The 16,500-nt window shown below is 39.4% G+C and overlaps 3 protein-coding genes across 4 annotated transcripts; 1 reads left to right on the forward strand and 2 right to left on the reverse strand.

Annotated features, from left to right (window-relative positions):
* LOC111232465 (transmembrane emp24 domain-containing protein 9) lies at nt 1-7,198 on the reverse strand. Its single transcript, XM_022759998.1, has 5 exons — nt 7,038-7,198; nt 5,182-5,282; nt 4,947-5,072; nt 4,468-4,614; nt 1-2,859 (listed from the first exon to the last, which is right to left on the reverse strand). The coding sequence occupies exons 1-5, from the start codon at nt 7,183-7,185 to the stop codon at nt 2,710-2,712; spliced, it is 672 nt and encodes a 223-aa protein (XP_022615719.1). The 5' UTR covers nt 7,186-7,198; the 3' UTR covers nt 1-2,709.
* A 177-nt stretch (nt 7,199-7,375) lies between these two features.
* Nucleotides 7,376-10,704, forward strand: tmem216 (transmembrane protein 216). Its single transcript, XM_022760379.1, has 6 exons — nt 7,376-7,436; nt 7,881-7,894; nt 7,993-8,086; nt 8,991-9,083; nt 10,161-10,362; nt 10,470-10,704. The coding sequence occupies exons 1-6, from the start codon at nt 7,427-7,429 to the stop codon at nt 10,483-10,485; spliced, it is 429 nt and encodes a 142-aa protein (XP_022616100.1). The 5' UTR covers nt 7,376-7,426; the 3' UTR covers nt 10,486-10,704.
* Nucleotides 10,371-14,496, reverse strand: LOC111232738 (transmembrane emp24 domain-containing protein 9-like). Of its 2 annotated transcripts, none has more exons than XM_022760378.1 (6): nt 14,346-14,496; nt 12,991-13,091; nt 12,744-12,869; nt 12,021-12,167; nt 11,491-11,606; nt 10,371-10,507 (listed from the first exon to the last, which is right to left on the reverse strand). In XM_022760378.1, exons 1-6 carry the CDS (start codon nt 14,491-14,493, stop codon nt 10,504-10,506), a joined length of 642 nt encoding a protein of 213 aa, XP_022616099.1. In that variant the 5' UTR covers nt 14,494-14,496; the 3' UTR covers nt 10,371-10,503. The 2 variants fall into 2 exon arrangements, with proteins under 2 accessions (XP_022616099.1, XP_022616098.1); XM_022760377.1 differs by having other exon boundaries at nt 11,449-11,606; nt 14,346-14,493.
* Between the last annotated feature and the right edge of the window lie 2,004 nt (nt 14,497-16,500).

Genomic DNA, 16,500 nt, shown 5'->3' on the forward strand with positions numbered 1-16,500 from the left:
AAAACTTTATAGTGGAGTTTATTACAAGAATAAAAGAAACAGCATCCATTAAACCAAATGTGACAAAACTTTATTTCGAGTGCAATTATAGACAGATTTCACATGGACAGAATCTCTCTAAAAAATAAAATAAATTCAAGCCCCTCTTCCAGCCTAAAACCTTTTAGCAATGATTCAAAATCTAACCCCGGAGAAACATTTCATCTGAAAGCTACCAGCAACATAAACTGTTTCTCACAAACCACCAGAGAAAAAAAAGAAAAGAAAAAAAAAAAAAGCACAACAAACTATTGAAAACTGAAGAAAATAAACTGTCTGACTGACGTTTTCAGGCATTTTTACTCCTCGGATTCTGATTTATTCCACAGTGACCAGGCCGAGGATTCAGCGGCTCAGGTCTCAGTGTTCTTGGATTTTGCGCAGTCTGAGGACGTAAAGTCAGCTTTCTACGACAGTTTGTGATTTGTGTGTTTTTGTTGTTCTACACCTGAAGCGGGTAAAACCTCGAGGTAAAGATCATCCAACCAGTTACAGGAGCTGGCGGTGAAGCAGTGCTGAGGCGGTTTTCAGATTTTTCTTCACCAGACGTGCGGCTTTGACAATTTGGCTTTTAAATCAGTAAAACGAACAGGGAAACTGTCGGAACAGTGTTGTGTTCGAGTGCCGACTGATTCACCTTTCATACAGGAGACACAGCATCAAGACTCTCCTTTAACACAGTCAACTGAAAATGATACAAACAAATGAGGCGTCTCTGGACTGTGTTGGATGCAACGAGAAAAAACTATCAAGCAAATTCTTTTATCTGATGCCAAATGTCAAATACCAGGAAATTCAGAATATTCTTCCGTCACCACCTCCACCCGCAGACCGACACCGAGCCAGAGTCAGATCAACAGACACTTACATTCAGTTTGGACACTTGGAAAAATGCAGCTTCACTAAAACGCACACGGCAACAAACAGAAAACTGTCTCTTTTGGTAGAATTTCACTGAGCCAGGCAGAAATAAGAAGATAAAACAGGCTCAGCGGAAAAGAGCCGAAAGCAGCGTTGCCACATTTACCAAAATGTTTCTTCAAACTTTGCCTCAGTACCACTGGAACCGATCCTTCACCTGTATTTTCACTAAACTCTGTGCTCTGGGAACCTCACTTCAGCATCAGAAGTCACTGTAAAAAACTTCATTTTAAATCTGAGCTTCTCACAGATTCTCAGCGTGGCTCGTGAAAGAGCTGGAATATTAAAACATGGATTCCAGTCGGTACAGACTGGTTCCTGAAAGATCAGGTGAAGCTTGGTGACATCACAGGTCAAAGTAAAACCTGGTGTTGTTCAGTCCTTCTTCATGTAATGAAGAACGTTGGTACTGAAGCCAAAACTCTGATAATGTGACAAAACAAGTCGCGAGCCGAACAGAGTGGCTGACAACCCCGACGTGATTAAAAGCTGTGACGTACTGGCTTTAACTGCACGTCGGCTGCACTTCCCGTCCTCCCTGAGGACGAGGTGGTCGCGCATGTCCTCAGATATTTACCCCAAATGAATCCCATGAAGGGTGGGGGCAGTTCATCGGGGCAGCAGCAGACTGAGCAAACAAAAACAGCACTGGAGGAAAGAGAAAGAGAAACTACTGAAGTGCTCATCTCAGTATCAACAGTATTGAGGGTGTAGCTAGTGATTATTTCCATAATTGATTAATCTGCCATTTTTTTTCAATTTATCAATTACTTTCTGCATTTCAGAAAAAAAGGACCAACAACACAAAGTTACGTCATTAGTTTTTTCATAACTTACTAACAATGTGAGAGCAAGAAAAACATCAAACCCTCATATCTGAGGAGCTTTAACCAACAAATATTTGGCATTTGAGCTTGAAAAATAATCCTTCGTATAAACACTAAAAGCCTCTTGCACCGAGTATGTTATTAAAATAGAGAATGAGATTTTGGCAGTAGCAATTAATGATCACTGATTAAATTTCACCCTGTTTTATTTTAGTTTTGCTGCAGCTGAAAATCAGCTGATCGGATGATAGAGGGGATTCAGAAAATACATCACTGAACTGTTTCACAAATGAATCCAGATTATGATTTCAGTTGTCACTCAGAGGTCGAGGAGCAAACGAACAGCTTCAAACTGAAGTTCATGTAAACCTGACTTTTATTTCTGAACATCTCTAGTGGCCAGTAACACGTCAAGTACTCACACCGAGTAACAAGAAAGAAAAAGGGCAAATGAATAATAAAAAACATGACTAACTGCCTGGTAGACGTGGACTGGTTTAGTTACTTTGTCCTGGTCCTGCTGGACTCAACAGGAGAACCAGAGACTAAACCTAGTCCAGATCGAAAAGGTAAAACCAGATTCCTGCTCCTGAAACAAATCAGCCTGTGTAATAAATAGATTCACACTCCCCCTGATAGTCTACTGCAAATGTGAGGGGCTCATTACAAACAGGGCGGGCGAGGAAACAGTCAGAACATTAACAATGAGAATAATATTAATAATAAAGATGTTTTCAAGCCGAATCGTGCAGTTGGATTTGTCTGCGTCCCCGTCTCCTCAGCAGTTTTCTCTCTGACGGCAGCGACCGCCGCTCAGTACTGCATCAATCAGTAGAGACCACACACACACACACTCTCTCTCTCTCTCTCTCTCTCTCACACACACACACACACACACTCAGACTCTCCTCCAGGAGAAAAGTTACACCAGCTTCTTGGCCTCGAAGAAGCTCTTGAGGTGTCTCATCTGCCAGATGCCGATGGCCACCAGGATGAGGGTCTGGACGATGGACCACCACAGGACCCGCTGGTTGGTGCTCTCACTGGTCTGACGGAAACGCTCCTCACGGTACTGAGAGAGGACACAGACTGTTTCACTCGACTGACAACCACTTTCCAAAGCTGCCTGTTTGTTATCTGATGTTATTAAATCAGCCACTGAAAAAAACAAGCAGAGACTAAACTTGTACAGCGAGTATTTGGCTGCCGTTTTTAGAGCACAGTTATATTAGAATTATACATTAATTTAAAAATAAAAGCAAAAATAATATGTAAAAGCCTTATGGTCCTTTATTTACCTTTATTCAAGAGCATTATTTCTTCATTCACCTTCAGACTCTGTAACGCTTTCTTGCTGCTTGTGTGCAAATTTGCTCTGTTCCTGCTCAAATGTCCTGTGCATCAGTCTGAGTCCTCCTCACACTCAGGCTGCTTCTGTGCGCTCCTGAAACTTCTGCTCTCAGATTTCGGATCTTGGATTTTTGTGAAATAACCCGGTCAAAATTCCCAGACCAGATATGATGTTGACCAATTAAATCATCACTGCCTCACTGTGGGAGCGTTCACTCGCTGTCGACTCCAAGTTCATTCATGTAGTGTGAAAAAAATAACTAGCAAATTTCGTGATTTGTGTTAATCAAATTGACCAATGAGCCTCATGTCAAACTAGATGCAGGAGTTCTGTGCTCACTGGTCTGACCGTTGCCAAGATACAACGTCACTTCTCATTATCCACAGGAAGAGATTGTTTTACAGCTTTTGCATTTTGTGGACAATCAATATAATTCTAATACCTTTTTATCACGAGGGTCTTTAGATGCTTCATGCAACAATTCAGGCAGATTGGACCAAGATGAGTTCAAAAAATAACACCATCCAGAGCCAATGTGCACCAAACTTTATACAGAACCTCAGTGTGGCGTGGTAAGTTTTGGGTTAAAGAGATGACATCACTTCCTTTGTACAAATACACATTTTTCCTTTATAACTTTAGTATCTGTTTAAGTATCAATACTCTTTTCATATCTTGTGATCATGAGAGGACAAAGATGATACATGGAAGGTTTCATGCAGATCGCACTTACAGCCTAAGAGTAGTTTAAAAAATAATTCTTAATGACTCTTGACCTTGGAACAAAAGTGTCACCTAGTGGCCGATTGGCACCAAAGCCTCAAAGGAGGATGGGAAATTACTGAGCAGAGTTTCATGTTAATAGGAGGATTGTTGCCAAGATATGCAACAATTATAGGAAGTTGTTCCTTGATAACTTAAACATTTTATGGATTATCAAAATTCTTTTAATAACCGCTGACCAGGAGAGTCCATAGATTATATGTGTAAAGTTTTGTGCAGCTCAGTCTCACAGTCTAGGAGGACCTCAAAAAAGTAAGTTTCACATATTCCACAATTCTATGATCCAGCTAGATTCAGGGAAGGTAAAGTTCTGAATGAGTTACAGGCCAAAACGTTCTTACCTTGATTATCAACCTGCTGGTGGACATTTTTTTGTGTCTCACATTCTTTACCTCCCCTGAAAATATCACTTGCATAACTTTTGCGCTGTAGGCTGCAGCACCACTTTTACCAACGGAAGAATAAAAATATAAAAATAAAAGAGATAAAATTCCTCTGAACCCTAATAACATCAACAGACAGTAACATGGAAAAACACTGACTGACCCTCTGGTAGTTCTGCTCCTTCTGGATCTGGTCCACCTGCTCCACCAGCTGTCGGACTCTCAGCTGCAGCTCCGTCAGTTTGTCTTTGGCAGCGATCTCAGCGTAGTTGTTAGCGTGTTCGCCCACCTGGATGTCCAGGTGAACCCTCTGCAACACAACACCGTCAGCAGTAAGTCATGGAGTCCTACCATATAATTATCTTAATGTTACGATCACAAAACTCCAACAACACCCAACAGTTAAATGACTGAAATAACATTTAAAGTCAATGGAAAAGTGCAAATGGAGTCAAACAAAGGCAAACAGGCTTCGGGCAAATTGAGCTGCAGTTCAACATGTTTGAACGTGAACACGTAATTTATATAAAACAAAGTCATATTGTCAGTCCAGGCACTTTGAGCCGACAGAGCAGCACAGACTCTTCACTCTGAGCAGTTTAAAGGTCTAATTTAACTACAGACTACACTGTGTCTCCTCACCAGCATGCCTCCAGCGAAGAGGGAGAACTTGGATGAGTTGGAGTGCAGACAGATCTGGTGTTCTCCAGGTGTGTGTGATGTGAAGGTGAATCTTCCCTCTGAGCCGTACTGACGAGACAGAATAACCTGCAGGAAACACACAAACCAGTTAAAACCTGCTGACGTTACCGGCCGAAGGTGATTACTTGGTGCACAGGTACTTCTCCTGATGTCCTTCTTTAATCGTTCAGCTCACCTTGTCATCAGGATCTTTGACCTCCACAAACATGCCCAGACCCTGAGTGGCCGGCAGGTACTCCTCCCTCTGTTTATCATACAGCTGAGTCCGATAGTTGCCTGCAGAGACAGATATGGGGAGAGGTGTCATGAATAAAACCTTTTCATTTGTAAGTGTACTAATCAGTAATCATCTCATGGTCTTTGTGGGTAGCACGATGACACCAGAGCCTCTCTCTGATGAAGTCTGTGAGATGTGGATAGAAGGTCTAAAAATAGAGATTGAAGTAATTTACAACTAACTGAGAAAATCATCTGTATATTAATACATAATGATTTGAATCTTCGAAACAGTTGCCGAACATCCACAAGAAGCGATAGTCAATCCACTTCCTGTCTATGCTGAATGAAGCGGGGCTTCCCTCACACTGGCCTCCTCTGATTCATACCAGTGGTTCTGTATTTGCACAAGCAGGTGAGCTGTTAAAGTGAAGGTCAAGTACACTAACACTTCATATTTGACCAGAAGACTCAGGATTCTTCACATCCTGAAACATTTTTAAATTTTAGTGTTGCGTGTATTTATGAGTTTCTGAAATGGTTGTTAAGTAGTACGTTATTCGTCACTACTGATTAATCTGATGATTATTTTCTCCATTAATCTTTCATCAAAACCTAGGTTGACGCCTTGAAATGTTTTGTTTGGTCCAACCAACCGTCCAAAACCCAAAGATATTCAAGTTACAACAATATAGAGGAGGAAAAAAAGCATAAAATCTACACAAATTAAAAACTGGAACCAGGTGATTGTTGGAATATTTGCTTTAAAAATGACTTCACAAATCAAAACTAATCATAAATAATATAATTATTGATGCATTCATGTAAACATCACTTCGGTGTTACAGCTGGTCAAGGTGGCACCAAATGTAATAATTTTTCTATATTGCTGGGTAGTTTGTGAATTTCTCTCCTAGGATCAATAACATCTCATCTTTATCCATATACATACAGAACTTATAACTTGACATGTTTTATATTATTGAACAGAATCTGCAAAGCAAGTAAAGGTATTAAATAAATGTAGTGGAGTAAATAGTATAAATACTTGTGCCTAAGATATAATGCAATAAAAGAGACTAACATTTATTTTAATGAGTGGTTAATGTGCTGATGATTTAATAAATCAGTTGTTTAATCAATAAAACGTCAGAAAGAGGGAAAAATTACCATCACAGTCACCTAGACCACAAGGAAAAATCGGTTTTCACATGTCTTTTTCTCTGATCAATGATCAAAATGTCCAAAACATTAAGTTTACAATGATATGAAACAACAGAAAAGCCTTATATTGAAGGAGCGGGAACAAGCATTTTTTAAAGTTATTTCAGCTTTATACGCGACTCACAACGATTACTCCTATAGAAAAACTGCCAATTACTTTTCTGTCATTCAACTAATCAATTAACTGAGACTATGGCTTTAATAGTAGAATACTCAAGTTAAGTACACGTACCTTGAAACTGTAGTAAAGTACACTACTTGCGGAAATTTAATTAGTTACTTAGGTTACATTAACGTGACTTTAGTTCAGAGGGGGATTCGAAAGAATGAATAATTCGATTTTTAACTAAAACTACGGTATTGAGACAAGTGTTGCTGCAATATTAAACTCATTAAACACAAAATTAATGTGTTTAAACAGTTTGTGACTGCTGGATGTGTGTGTTTATTAAGCTGTAGATATAAATAAAAGCAGGACATGTCACTTTATGGGGACACAAACTGACTTTAGCTCAGTTAGCCGATTAGCTAAAGTTCGTGAGCTAGCAGCTAGCATTAGCCGGAGACCCCCCTCTAACAGCTGACACTCACCGATGATCATCGTCTCGTCCGGGATTTCCTCTATGAAACATTTTTTCTCCGTCTCTCCGATGTGAAAGTACAGAGAGGAGACGAAGCTGTAGAATACGTTGAGGAGTAAAACCGACAACACACACGGCTGCATCCTAACAGACACCATCTTCACACCGGGAGGAAACACTACTGAGACTGCGCGGACACAGCAATGCCACGTAAACCATCGTTAGAGTGCCGCCAATCAGCGCGCCGCGGGAGACTGCTGGGAATTGTAGTTGTAACATGTGTTATCGTGTACGGGCCATGTACGTATGGTAGGGGCAGCAGCGAGTAAACTCCGCTGCGGTTTAATCCAACAGTGAAGAAGAAACACTTCCTGCAAGCGGTTTCCATGGCAATCAGACATGGCGCCTGGTGAGAAACATTCTTTGTGCTTAACAAATAGATAAGTAAATAAATAAACCTCTCGGTACACAACGTTACCGCCGTGTATATTAGCGTTATTAACATTTAACAATATGAAGTTTATACGCGTAACAGAACGCTCTTCGTTTAAGTTAGCCGTTAGCTAATAACTAAATCCGTTCATTTCGGTAAATGTTAATATAGTAAGAGATATAACGTTACTGCTGGTACTACTACTGCTAATACTGTTACTACTAATATTACTACTGTTTCTACTGCTACTCCTGATACTACTACTGTTACTTCGACCTCTTTTACCGAACACGAAGACTTGTTTTAAAGAATTACACATGTTCAAAGACCAAGGAGAAAGAAGCAAGTCAAGATTTTCAAGATCAGCACACTATCTGTCAGTCTACGTCTAACAGCTGTATTATCTCTTTTCCTCCGCAGGAAACCAACCGATCGTATCCTTCTCGTGAAGCTGGTGCAGAGCTGCAGCACACAGCTAATTTCTGTGTCCTTCTCTCTGTGTGTCTTTTCTCCTTGACACTGTCATCCTCAGCTTTCATCCACTCCCCTGCAGGTTCTCCTCTACCTGAACAGCTGGTACTTTGGCGCTTTCTACCTGGCAGAGATTCTCATGTTCATCTACAAAGGTAAACTGTAAACGGCTGTACTGCCTTCACTGAACGGACTTAACTGTATTTTAATGATACAAGACATTGATTCCTGATTTATTTATTTATTTATTGCCAGAGCTTTTTGATTAGTAGTGTGGGGAGAGCACATCCTTTCCTTTCTGTACCTACCTTTAGTTTCTGTAAAGGATTTTTAGCATTAAAAGTGAGGAATCACATACTTTCTTCACCCCTTACTGGTTCTTTACTTAATTTTTTTCTCTCTATCTAAAGGTATTAGAGAGGTGCAGGAGAGTTTACTTCAGTTGGAGGCTCAGCAGCGGGATTTTTGTGCTTTACTGGTGTACTGGTGCAGATCATTATGTAAAACATGACTGACTGAAATCTCTTATTAAACCTGAATAAAGTTCTTGTTGGTACCTGCTAAATCAGAACAGTTTGTAAGTACTGGTGTCTGTAATACACATTTTCAAGCATTAGTGAAGATTTTTAGTTTTTATTAATTTATTCAGTAAATCAACAAGAGGCACGTGTAAAAACAAAGTGCATAAGACGTACTGAGAGTACATTCATACAAATCTTTGGTACATTAGAGGCAGGGCTTAAGTAACTGGGTGGTTTACAGCAGCAACATAATTTATGAACATTTAATTCCCTCAAAATAAAACTCAAAGAAAAACAAAAGTACAGGCAGCTGAAAAAGGTCAAAGGTCTCAGTTTTAGTGTCTTAAGGAGAGGGAGATGATCATGTGACAAATTATCAACAAATCATTTCAAAGCTCAATTTAAAGTCAGAATGAAATTAAAACTTTGTAACTTCATTTTCCACATCCTTCTCATTCATAAAATACATATTAAATATAAAACCTTTGGATGCCTTAATGCACAGATGGCTGCACTTTGTATTTGTATGTTTGTGCAGGGGTTTCACTCCCGTACCCGTCAGATAATCTGGTCCTGGATGTGGTGCTGCTGGTGATCTTCCTCGGTCTGGAGACCCTCAGGATCTTTTACGGTGAGCAAGACATGAGCGTTGGATGTGGATGAACATTATTAGCAATGATCTTTGTGTTTGAGGTCAGAGGCCAGGTTGTGTTTGGTTATTCAGGTTCTTTGGTGCCACCTGGTGGACAGCAGCTGCTGCTTCAACCTTCAATCCTAAACCCTGTAGATATTCATCTTACTCTCATGTATGATGAAAAAAAGCATCAAATTCTTTCGTTTGAGAAGCTGGAACCAGAATTCTTTTGGCACCTTTATTTTAAAAAATAGATAAAACAATTCTTGAATTGAAATAGTTGCTGATTAACTTTTTGACGATTGTCTAATCGTTGCAGCTCTTGTCTCAACTCTTTTTCTATTCTATTCTATTCTACTGTGAAGTTTTAGGTTAAATTTCAGTTGAGCAAACTGCAGCAGTGCTAGAAGTGGTCCGATAGTCACCTGTGACCAGCTGAGTACTACTTATTACCAAGCACTGCCACTCTCTAACCAATGTTAGTACTCATGATGAACAGTAGTGATTGTGCAAATCAGGCCTGAGGCTAAACCATGCAGCTGTTTCAAGTGCAATATGTTGTTTTATTCGGTCTGCTGGATAAAAGGTTTGATTACTGCTCAGCTCTTCAAAATCATCTGTCTATAATTTTAAAAAGTGTTGGGGTTCATGTTTTTAGTCTTTTGTGCTCATGATTGACTATTTTGTTTTATAATTTAGTAAGTTCTCGTAAATGAATAATTCTTGTGACCACTCGTGACTCTAAATGCTGAGTGGTTGTGCCGTTCAAGGTTCTACTTTACAGTCAGTGAAATGTAAAAGAAATGTAATGAAATCTACACTGAGGGATCACAGCTGTGATGTAAATCCTTAATTATCTTTTGTTTAAGCTTTTTTCTTTTTTTTTTTTTTTGAAAAGCTGACAGTAAAGCTCCAATTGAAGGTTGCTGGAGTGGACGGAAATTCAAAATGAAAGAAAATTTAGTCAAATTACGCCGAGCTGAGTGTGATTGTGTTCTCACTGTGGAAGTATAAGCCGTGGTTAACGTAGTGGCAGCAATCAGTTATGTGACTGTGTGTGGCGTCTTGCTCCAGGCTGGAAGGGGAACCTGTGCGAGCGCTCTCTGGCCTCGTGTGCGTCGCTCTTCATCCTGTTTCCCTGCGTGGCGTTGGCTGTTTACTACCTGCTGCTGCAGACCTTCGTCCTGCGGCTGGAGTTCATCCTCTGCGCCATCCTGCTCTGCTTCTACAGCCTCGAGTTCCTGCTCGGACTCCTCTCCGTATCCTCCTTCTCCAGGTGACCACATCCTCCGAGTTCAGTTCTGATCATCTGATGTGGGGGGGGTTCAAATCTGCAATATTCAAGTTCATACTGTATTTGTCCTTTTACGTTCTTTTCTGTAGATCCAAAGTGTACTGAAGAAGACACATCGAGAGTTCACCTGAAACACAGAACACGGATCAACAGTGAAAATACAGTGTAAATATAAAACATTGTCTGTTTTCCTAAAGGAGACATTTAAATGTAAATCTGTTTGACACTAAATAGTTTCTACTGTTTTATACAAACTGTTTGTACCAGTGTATCGACTCTGAGATCAAGATATTTTTGTAAATAAATTCTGGTTCATTAAAGATTATCATGATGGACAAAGCTGTGTTTTTCTTTAATGGTATATGGTATATATATATATATATATATATGGTATATATTCTCACCTATAATATAACGTCAAATATACAAAGATTCAGAGAGAAATGAGGGCGCACAGGGAATCTGCAGGTCTGACACAGTCAGAAAATCATCAGCTCACAGTCGACAGGTCCAGAGTTTAGTGAAACCTTTCATTATTTTTTCCACTTTCTGCCACTGTGTTAATTTAATGAATTATATCATTAGGTATTATTGTTATGCACTGCTGGGAAGCCATGAAAAAAATGTGACATAATAAATCATTGAAGTCTGTATCCAGGGTTTCTGAAAGTCTTAAAAAGCAACAATTTAGGTTTCCTTAAAAGAAGGCATAATATAAAAGTATTATATTTTTAATTCAAAAGTATTAAAAAGTCTCATATTTCATTTACAAAGGTCGTAAATATTTTTTCTGGCCTTCCATAGACAGTAAAATTAGTTATAAGATGTTTTTTCCTTTTTCCCAAGAATCATCTGACGAGCCCTCTGATTTATCTGGTGACCCTTTGTAGGGACACGACCCCTAGGTTGGGCGACAGTACACAACCTAACAGTATAAAAACCAGCTCCACAGTAAAATGCTGCTTACACGCTGATGCATCAGTATCCTATAACGCCACATAATAAAATTTAATACAGTGAAACAGTGAAATTGTATTTTTTTTTACAGTGTTGTACTGGTGGTTTTACTTCAATAAAAGGTCGGTGGAAGAAGAGGACCCGCTGTTTTACCAGGACTTTGTGTGCCAGGTGATGATGGCCACCACGTAGAGAGAGCGGACGACGGGCCACCAGAAGATCCACATGTTGGTGCTGTGGCTGACGTCGTGGAAATACTTCTCCCTGAACTGTGAAGAAACAAACAACCAGAACACTGACTCAAAACACTTCAGCTCATCATCCTCCTCCTGTCATCGCTCGCTCACATTACGGAACAGTCTAACATCTGGATTTCAAGAACACACTCACATGTAACTTAGTCCTATATATATATATATATATATATATCTGTGTGTATATAAATATAAAATCTGAATCGAGTTGTTTTGATTTGACTTACTGTCCCATAATTACGAGAAAAGATCTCTGTCTGTCTCAATTGTAATTTAACTTAAAGAGCAAGAACTTGGACCATTGACTGCCTGCATTATGTACTTTGTCCTGAGTCCTGTAATCTAATGTCTTCCCAGAAAAAATGACACACACACTCTCACTCACTCACACACTCACTCACAAACACACAAACACACACACACACTGACCCTCTGGTAGTTCTGCTCCTTCTGGATCTGTTGGACCTGCTCGGTCAGCTGTCGGATTCTCAGCTGCAGCTCCGTCAGTTTGTCTTCGGCAGCGATCTTAGTGTAGTTGTTGGTGCCTTCGCCCACTTTTATATCCAGGTGAACCGTCTGCAACGCAACAGGAAGTTCATTAGGAGGGAAATTATTACAGTACAACTTTACAACCTTTTATAGTCGTCCCTGCAGCACGACATGAATAAATACATAAAGGCACAACAGACAAAACGACGAGGTCTTACAGAAACACACGAGTGTCTTCTCTTGACAGTTCCCCAAAATTTGTCTCTTATCAATACTAATATGTCTGAAACATTTCAATCAGGTTTTCAACCAACCTGGTTTTCAATAACATGAACGTCAGATTTTCTCTTAGTGACAGCTTCTAATATTTGAACACTTCTCAAAGTCACTTCTCTAAACTTATTTTCCTAATGTTATCATTTGTTTTACTTTGGTTTCCAATATGTTTTATTTTTTCTATTTGATTATTTCACACTGTTGCATCTGAATGGAATTATTTGTTTCATTGTTGGGTGTTTAACCCGTTCTCTCTACGTTTTTATTTTATTGTGCTGAACTGTTTAATCTGTATTTTCCTTTGTAAAGCACTCTGTACATTTACTATCATCATCATTATTATTATCATATACATTTTTTCTGTCATTGTTATTAGGATGTTCTCACCAGCACGCCTCCAGCAGACAGGGGCAGTGTTGAGGAGATGGGCTGCAGGCAGATCTGGTGTCCTCCTGGTTTATGTGATGTGAATTTGAACCTTCCCTCTGAGCCGAGCGTCCGAGACAGAACCAGCTGGAGCGAACAGACAAACAGTGATTAACGTTGAGAAGACTGCGGAGCTTAAAACAGCTTCATCCTGCTGAAATCACTGGACTGACAGAGGATGAATCGACCGCTCGCCTCCGGGACGAACCTTGTCATCAGGATCTTTGGCTACGACGAGTATCCTGAGGTCCCGAGGGGCCGGCAGGGACTCGGCCCTCTGCTGATCGTACGCCTGAGTCCGATAGTTACCTGCACAGAGAGAAACAAACAAGTTATATGTTAAAGCTGAAACATGTAGTGAGAGAAAACAACTACTAGGTTAATCAATTAATTAATGGTTTAAGTCACTTTTTATGCCAAAAGTTCAACCACACAAGATGATTATTGACTTAAAAATAGAAAAGAAAGACCATTAAAATCAAGGCAGCGACGTTTTTGAGGTAATTTCCCTTATTACTGTTCAGAGGAGCGAGGACACCGTCAGACCAACACACACCTTTATTAGAAATCTGTAATTGATTGGACGCTGCAGCTGATCGGACTGATCTGATAAATAACTGTAGTTTTACACCAGGACAAATAACAGCCTGAATAATAATAATATCACCACCAGGTTTAGATCTGATCTGTGTCCTGATTCACCTTCTAGTCCAAACGCTGCATTAACTTGTGATATTTACACATCTCTCACTAAACATATACACAACTAAATCATTTCTACACACCAGGAGACATTGTCATCGTAACCTGGATTATTACATGATGAATTTACAGGTCGGAGGAAAGGACGTTGCATCTCTTCTTTTGTGAGATTGACTGAGACACGAGGATAGGACGCAAGTGAAGGAAACAAGGTAAGGAGAGGCATCCCTAGTTAGAAGTTCCTTTGTCAATACTTATTAATAGTTTGATGCAAATGTTTTTTAGATTGTAAAAAGTGACCTTATTTCATTGAATTTAAAGTTAGATTATTGTTGTTTGATTCAAAACAAATGATCAGAAAATAACTTTCATCCATGGAAATATTATTTTCTCTCTTGCCTTTACTCTCCTTTACTTCTCTTTTCTCCTCTCTCTGCTATTTAACATAAAATATGAACTACAACTAAATATGTGTAGATGGTTATATATGTACATGACTTACATAAAAAATAAATAACTCACGGACTTGTTGCTATGACATTTAATGCTAATTAAAGTAAAAATAAAAGTTCACTGTCCCACTTCATGAGCCTATGTGCAACATTTTAGAGATTTATGAGGCAGTAAAAATAAAAGTATTGATTAAAAGTTGAATTCACATAATTGTTTAAAAACTTCTTTAAGGCCAGAAGTTTAAAACGCAATTTTAAAAGTGACATTTCGCCAACACCTCCACCACTTTCAAAATAAGAAACTTTTCATCTAAATAGTAAGGATATAAATGTCACGAGAATAATGGGGAAGTGATAAACCGAGCTAAACTGATCTCGGTTAGCTGACGTCGTTTTGTCACAAACTCACCGAGAAGCAGCGTCTCGTCCGGGATTTCCTCTCGGAAACATTTCACCTCCGCGTCTCTGATGTGAAAATACAAAGAGGAGACGAAACAACAGAAACAATTCAGAAGTAAAACTGTCAACAAACACGGCTGCACCCTGACAGACACCATCTTCAGGCTGCTACTGAGTCTGCGCGGAGCCGCGGGGCTTCTGGGTGATGTAGTTGTCGCAGCTGTATCTGCACTTACAGTGGGCTACATTGGCTTTGTAGTTGTTCACCTGCCTGTGGAGTCACTTATGTGTATGTGTGTGAATATTTTATAGTAAGAATCATGTTTTATAGTTAAAAACAAACAAAATCACAGACTTTAAACAAATAAACAAAACCGCTTAAAAAATAAAAATCTTGATTATGACCTTTGGCTGCCAAAATCGAACCCGTTCATCGAAGAGTCCAGGTGAACGTTTGCGGTAAATTTGTAGAAGTTGCTTCAAAGCGTTACAGAGATATTGTGTCTGTGTTAGGGAGGTCACCTTGACCTTTGACCTTTGACTACCAAACTCTAATCAGTTCATCCTTGAGTCCTAGGTTGTGTCTGAAATCACTCACTACTCCCTGTGTAGTCACTATTTTGTAGTGCTGTCCGAATGTATAGTGAGAATTATTGTTCCCTATATAGTGGACTCATAGTATCCCACAATGCATCATGAAAAGTAGTTGGTTTACAACCAGTGGTCACTAACCAAGCAATATTTACCATCATGCATTGTGCTTGTGCTGAAAGACAGAAAAAAAAGGTGCAGAGAAATGATTGAACTAGCTTGTGGCTAGGCTAGCTGTTCCCCTTGCTTCCAGTCTTTATGCTAAGCTAGGCTAACCACTTCCAGACTGTACTGAATAAAACAGACATGAGATTGATTTCTATGTGATTATCTCTTTCAGAAAGAAAGAGAAGTGGTGCATTATTTGGTGAATGATTTCTTTGTTTAGACGCAGCTCTTACATCTTGAAACCTTTTTTATTTTCTGAAGTTTGACACAAATTTAATCAAATTAATAAGCTGATGAATAGCTACATGAATAGCAAGACTCTATAATAATTCCAGTTGTGGGCAAGCAGTTAAACACCTATGACAGATGAATGAATTATGTTCATTATTTACACAGTTTGTTTATTTATTTAGCTTAGCTCTTAGCTTTGTTCGAAACGTGCAACCTTTACTTTGAAGACAAGCTGTTTCTGTTTCCGGCTCCCGACTTCCTTGTTAAATTTTCATGGTACAAGTTGGATAATGGAACAAACTGACACTTTGGTGTGGTGAACTGAACTACACGTCTTCATTTAATGGGACAATAACACACACAAAGCGTTAACAGCGTGTAGGCAGCATCGGTTAATGAAGAACAAGCTCACAAACGTCATCATACATTTGCATTTAGCACAAGTAGGACAATGAAATTAGGCAATAGTCCTTAAACTGGCATTTTTCATTATACAACGTGAACAGCTGCAGAAGAATTACACTTCATGCACGGACCAATGATGTTATTGTATTAAAAGGGAAGATCAGTAAAGCAGAAAAACAGTTTTCTGATAAACAGTAGGTGTTTAAAATGCTTTCCAGTTTGTCACTTGGAATCATGATGAAAGTCAGTCACTGATGCAGTCACTGAAAATACGTATTTCATCCTGTGGAAAGTGCAAAGAAACTTTCCAAAAAAAAGAAAAACAACACAAACTTTGTTTTTGCATATGCTCAATATACATAAAGTTGCAGAGCTTTATCAACTTTTTTTTTTTTTTGTGGAAAAGTTTTCTTCCTTAAGCCGCCTCTAATCTGAGATGACTAATTTAACAGTAAGCGAACAGACAGAATGTGACTGCCAGCGTTGAAAAGAGGATAAAGAAAGTTGAATTCTGCCTCGGCCATCAGCGCCGCTCCTCCTGACCTGCACGTTTGTGCTCGCGGGGCATTTGTTCTGCTTGTCAAAGTCACCGTCCAATTGGGTGAAGCTCGTATTAAAGAGATCAGTGTATTTGCATGTTTCCACGATGGCTGCCTCGCTCGTTTCTCTTTGTGAATATAAAGCAGACAGAACTTAAAGCTGAGAGGTTTCATTACCGAGTCTATCGCAGCCGAGCAGCTCCTGCCACACAAATTAAATTGTGCCACTTT

The sequence above is a fragment of the Seriola dumerili genome, unplaced genomic scaffold, assembly GCF_002260705.1.
Source record: "Seriola dumerili isolate Sdu_G_001 unplaced genomic scaffold, Sdu_1.0 BDQW01000331.1, whole genome shotgun sequence".
Lineage (NCBI taxonomy): Eukaryota > Metazoa > Chordata > Actinopteri > Carangiformes > Carangidae > Seriola > Seriola dumerili.

Bases quoted from the DNA above. Each gene is read 5' to 3' on its own strand.
- LOC111232465 (XM_022759998.1), bottom strand. From the start codon at position 7,185: ATGGTGTCTGTTAGGATGCAGCCGTGTGTGTTGTCGGTTTTACTCCTC. The intron at 5,283-7,037 runs GTGAGTGTCAGC...CTGTCTCTGCAG, and splicing joins GGACGAGACGATGATCATCG to GCAACTATCGGACTCAGCTG. The intron at 5,073-5,181 runs GTGAGCTGAACG...TGTTTCCTGCAG, and splicing joins TCAAAGATCCTGATGACAAG to GTTATTCTGTCTCGTCAGTA.
- tmem216 (XM_022760379.1), top strand. The intron at 8,087-8,990 runs GTAAACTGTAAA...ATGTTTGTGCAG, and splicing joins TCTCATGTTCATCTACAAAG to GGGTTTCACTCCCGTACCCG. The intron at 9,084-10,160 runs GTGAGCAAGACA...GTCTTGCTCCAG, and splicing joins GACCCTCAGGATCTTTTACG to GCTGGAAGGGGAACCTGTGC.
- LOC111232738 (XM_022760378.1), bottom strand. From the start codon at position 14,493: ATGGTGTCTGTCAGGGTGCAGCCGTGTTTGTTGACAGTTTTACTTCTG. The intron at 13,092-14,345 runs GTGAGTTTGTGA...CTCTCTGTGCAG, and splicing joins GGACGAGACGCTGCTTCTCG to GTAACTATCGGACTCAGGCG. The intron at 11,607-12,020 runs GTCAGTGTGTGT...GTTTCTTCACAG, and splicing joins AGGAGCAGAACTACCAGAGG to TTCAGGGAGAAGTATTTCCA.